This window comes from Aspergillus ruber (genome assembly GCF_000600275.1).
Source record: "Aspergillus ruber CBS 135680 unplaced genomic scaffold scaffold00010, whole genome shotgun sequence".
NCBI lineage: Eukaryota > Fungi > Ascomycota > Eurotiomycetes > Eurotiales > Aspergillaceae > Aspergillus > Aspergillus ruber.
The window spans coordinates 1-4,079 of NW_024467306.1; the positions used below are offsets into that span (position 1 = coordinate 1).

A 4,079-nucleotide genomic window follows, 5' to 3' on the forward strand; every position below is an offset into this window, starting at 1 on the left:
GGGTAATCAAACCAACATATGGAGTGATTGTCCATGGAGTAGCCACTGGCAAGGATTCAATCAACACTGATAACCAGCAGAGAGCTATTGAGAAAATCAAAACAGAGAATGCGGGACCACATGAAGGCGCGAAAATGACATACGTGGGATGGCTGACCAAAGAGGGGAGGAGGAAGACAACCTCCTCCCTCATTGTGGAGTTCACCACGAAGTACCACGCTAATCATGCCATCCAAGAAGGGCTGGTACTAAATGCAACCCACCATGACTGTGTCCTATATGACCAGTCATGCCGACTCAAACAGTGCTTCCATTGCCACGAATATGGCCACATCAGACCTCAGTGCGACGCCAAAGAGCAATGCAGATATTGTGCAGAGAAGCACAACACCAAAGAATGCATGAAGAAGCTATCAGATCCAAAGCCAGCACCGTTGTGTGTGCTGTGTAAGGGTCAACACACAGCATGGAGCAGTGCATGCCCCAGAAGAAGAAAAGAGCTGGCAAGGGTCGAGCAAGCACGGCAAAACCGACCTGCTTTCCACTATGGAACAGACGATTCAGGGCGTGCAACAGAGGGGGAACCAGCAGGAAACCAGAAAACAGCTGCCATGCAGACATTCAGCTTCACAGGAACACAGAACAGCATCAATAGCAGAGCAGACAACTCACAGGAGAGTCCAGCCTCTAGCCAGTCACACCCATATGACCTAAGGAGAACCGTGCAGCCTTCTACAAGGGCAGATGGAGAAAGGTGGCAAACAGTATGCAAGTGACAATGGACACTTTCAGCACAAAAGGCCCCCCAAGAAGCAGGCGAGAGCTTAAGTAATGGACAGACATGCCAAGTCCTTGCAGAAAGTTCTACAAACTCCAGAGCGGCAAAGGCAATGGAGTCTGATAAACAAACTCCAGGGAACAACACACAACCGACCCTAAACCTCTTTGAACTAACCCCTGGTCAAAATGAGTAGGCTCCCTATATTATCAATATTACAGCACAACACAATGAAGTCCCGAGACAAGGTGATGGCCAGTCTCCTCAGGGACAGGAGGATTATAAACTACGATTTATTGGCTATACAAGAACCCTGGAGAAACCCATTCATGAACACCACACACAACCCCATCCCACAGCATTTTGAACTTGCCTACCACAACCACAGAAAAACCCGCGTCTGTTTCTTCATCAACAAACAGATAGGAAGCAGCCAGTGGTCAGTCATACATCACACACCAGATTTCAGCACATTGGAACTGCGTTGGGGGGAGAAGAATGAGACAATCGCCATCCACAATGTGTATAACCCCATCCCCACCATTGAGCCAACAAATAGTGCTCTCCCAACACTCCAGGAAGCAATGGGCCGATGGAGACAGGTGGAACAGGTGGTGGTCGGAGACTTCAACTTGCATCACCCATACTGGGGCGGACTAAAGGCGCAAAGAACAGACCCAGAGGCAGAGGAAGTGCTGCGACTGGTTGAAGAACATGACCTGGCCCTCCTTTATGAACCAGGGACAATCACCTTCAGGGCCCGAGATTCAGAAACAACAATCGACCTCTCACTAGCCACATCTCAACTACAGGATAGCCTTGTCCGATGCCTCCCACGGGATGATTTGGACCATGACTCAGATCATGCCCCACTGGAAACGATACTGGCGAAACCAACCTACGAGCGGACGATTCCAGACCAGTGGAACTGGGAAAGCACAGACAAAGACCAACTCCACTGATTCTTGGTACAGTATCTGCCAGACCTATCAACACTAGCGACTGCACAGGACATCGACCAGGCCACACAAGCAATAGTAGCGGCTATTCTAAATTCTGTCAAAGAGTCAACAAAAAAGTCACGGCCTAGCCCACGTTCGGTACCAGGATGGACAAAAGAATGTAAAGAGGCCCAGCAACACACGCAATGCTTGAGACAGAAATATCAGAGCAAAAGAACACCTGAAGCCTGGGAAGCATACTGTCAGGCACGGAACCACAAAGCAAGACTTATTAGAAGAACCCTGCAGGACTACCATAGAAGGAAGATCAAAGATGCGACAAGCTCCACAGAGGGTCTCTGGAAGATAGCAAGGTGGGCTTGGAACAGAGAGCCATGATCAGCATGCATACCACCACTCCAACAACCGGATGGGCAAATGGAAACAGATGCAACCAAGAAGCTCAAACTGTTCAAACAAGCCTTCTTTCCACCTCCTCCAGAGGTTGACCTAGAAGATACCAAGGACCAAGTCTACCCAGAACCGTTACACTTCCCGCCGATCACCCTAGATGAAATCACCGGAGCGATCAGACGCATGCCCAGAAATAAGGCGCCAGGGAAGGACACCATCCCAAGTCACCTATTACACTGCATCTCACAATACATAGCAAAACCTCTCCAGAGCCTGTACAACACTTGTCTTCAGTTGCACTACTGCCCCCAGCACTTCCGGGAATCTATCACAGTCACGCTCAGGAAGCCAGGGAAGAGTGACTATGGACAATTGAAATCCTACCGACCAGTAGCGCTTCTCAACACTCTGGGCAAAGTAATGGAGTCAGTTATAGCAAAGCGGCTCAGCTATGCAGTTGAAAAATATGGCCTACTGCCAACACAACACCTGGGGGGACGGAGAGGAGTCTCAACAGAACAGACAATCCATATCTTGTTGGAAAGAATACATACAACCTGGAAAATGACCCCGTCCCACATAGCTAGTGTCCTGTTTCTTGATGTCTCAGGGGCATTTGACCATGTCTCACATGCACGGCTGCTCCATAACCTACAAAAGAGGAGGATAGACCATGACACAGTGGGGTGGATAGCAAGCTTCCTTGGTAACAGAACAACCACGATACGGATGGGTGACATAGAATCCGACATGTACCAGGTGGATGTGGGAATCCCACAAGGCTCACCAATATCACTGATCCTGTACCTTTTTTACAATGCGGATCTCTTGGAGACCGCTGGGGACAGGGATATGCAGACAACGGGATGGATTGATGATGTCTACTTCTTCACAAGGAGCACATCAGCAGAACAGAACTGTCGGAACCTTGAGCAGGCACACCAAAGGGCTGAAACATGGGCAAGGAAACACGGCTCAAGATTCTCTCCAGGGAAATACCAGCTCATACATTTCACCCGCTCCAGGATGAAATTCGACACAATGCAAACTGTGAGAATCAGAGACACAGAGGTCAAACCCAACAAGTCAGCCACATACCTGGGTGTCATCCTGGACCCAGCACTCCGATGGGAGGACCAAATCAGACACATCCAAAAGAAAGCAACTCCCCTCCTGAAACCACTGGCGATGCTTGCAGGAAGCACATGGGGAGCAGGTCTGATACAGCTGCGCCAGGTTTACCAAGCTGTGGTGCTTCCAGCAATCCTCTATGGGTGCTCAGCATGGCACACCCTCAAAACAGACAGTGAACATCGCCAGACACGCCTTCGGACACTAAACCAAATCCATACCAGAGCCATGGCAGCCATAACAGGCGCTTTCAGAGCCACAGCGACAGTAGCATTGAATATAGAAACGCACCAGCTACCCATGCAGTGTCTCCTGGAGAAACAGGCCCTGGAAGCGCTAACACGGATTGAAACAAGCCAGTCTGGAGACCAGGTGAGGAGAGCACGCGGAGGTGAAGCCATAGGGAGTGGGCGCATCCACCCTGGCTGGCGCCCCTGGGAGTGGAGTCCACTAGAGAGAATCAGCGAACTCGCCATGCGGAGGCTAGGACAGCCCAGATTCCAGGATTTGGAGCGTATCCAACCGTACATTACGGCGCCGTATTGGAGCCCCCCAGAGGTGATCATCGCTGAGAACGCAGAAAATGCAATCATAGAACACAACACAATAATGGCCCACGGCCAGCCAGTAACAGCATTATATACAGATGGGAGTGGGGTTAACAGCAGAGTGGGAGCAGCAGCAGTCTGCCCAAGGCACCAGGAAACGCGATCAGAATACATGGGAGAACAGTCAGAGGCCACAGTGTATGCTGCAGAACTGCAAGGGATCCTCCTAGCTCTGGTCATCACTTTACGCCGCCAAATACGACATGC

The 4,079-nt window shown here is 50.4% G+C and overlaps 2 protein-coding genes across 2 annotated transcripts; both read left to right on the top strand.

Annotated features, from left to right (window-relative positions):
* The first annotated feature begins 359 nt into the window (after positions 1 to 359).
* EURHEDRAFT_35035 (uncharacterized protein) lies at positions 360 to 871 on the top strand. The gene has a single exon (XM_040778433.1). The coding sequence runs from the start codon at positions 402 to 404 to the stop codon at positions 774 to 776; it is 375 nt and encodes a 124-aa protein (XP_040639470.1). The 5' UTR covers positions 360 to 401; the 3' UTR covers positions 777 to 871.
* Positions 872 to 3,107: 2,236 nt separating this feature from the next.
* EURHEDRAFT_411502 (uncharacterized protein) lies at positions 3,108 to 3,714 on the top strand. Its single transcript, XM_040781636.1, has 2 exons — positions 3,108 to 3,181; positions 3,232 to 3,714. The coding sequence occupies exons 1-2, from the start codon at positions 3,175 to 3,177 to the stop codon at positions 3,441 to 3,443; spliced, it is 219 nt and encodes a 72-aa protein (XP_040639471.1). The 5' UTR covers positions 3,108 to 3,174; the 3' UTR covers positions 3,444 to 3,714.
* The last annotated feature ends 365 nt before the right edge of the window (positions 3,715 to 4,079 follow it).

Excerpts from the sequence above, each read along its gene's own strand:
- EURHEDRAFT_35035 (XM_040778433.1), top strand. The coding sequence starts at position 402 with ATGAAGAAGCTATCAGATCCAAAGCCAGCACCGTTGTGTGTGCTGTGT.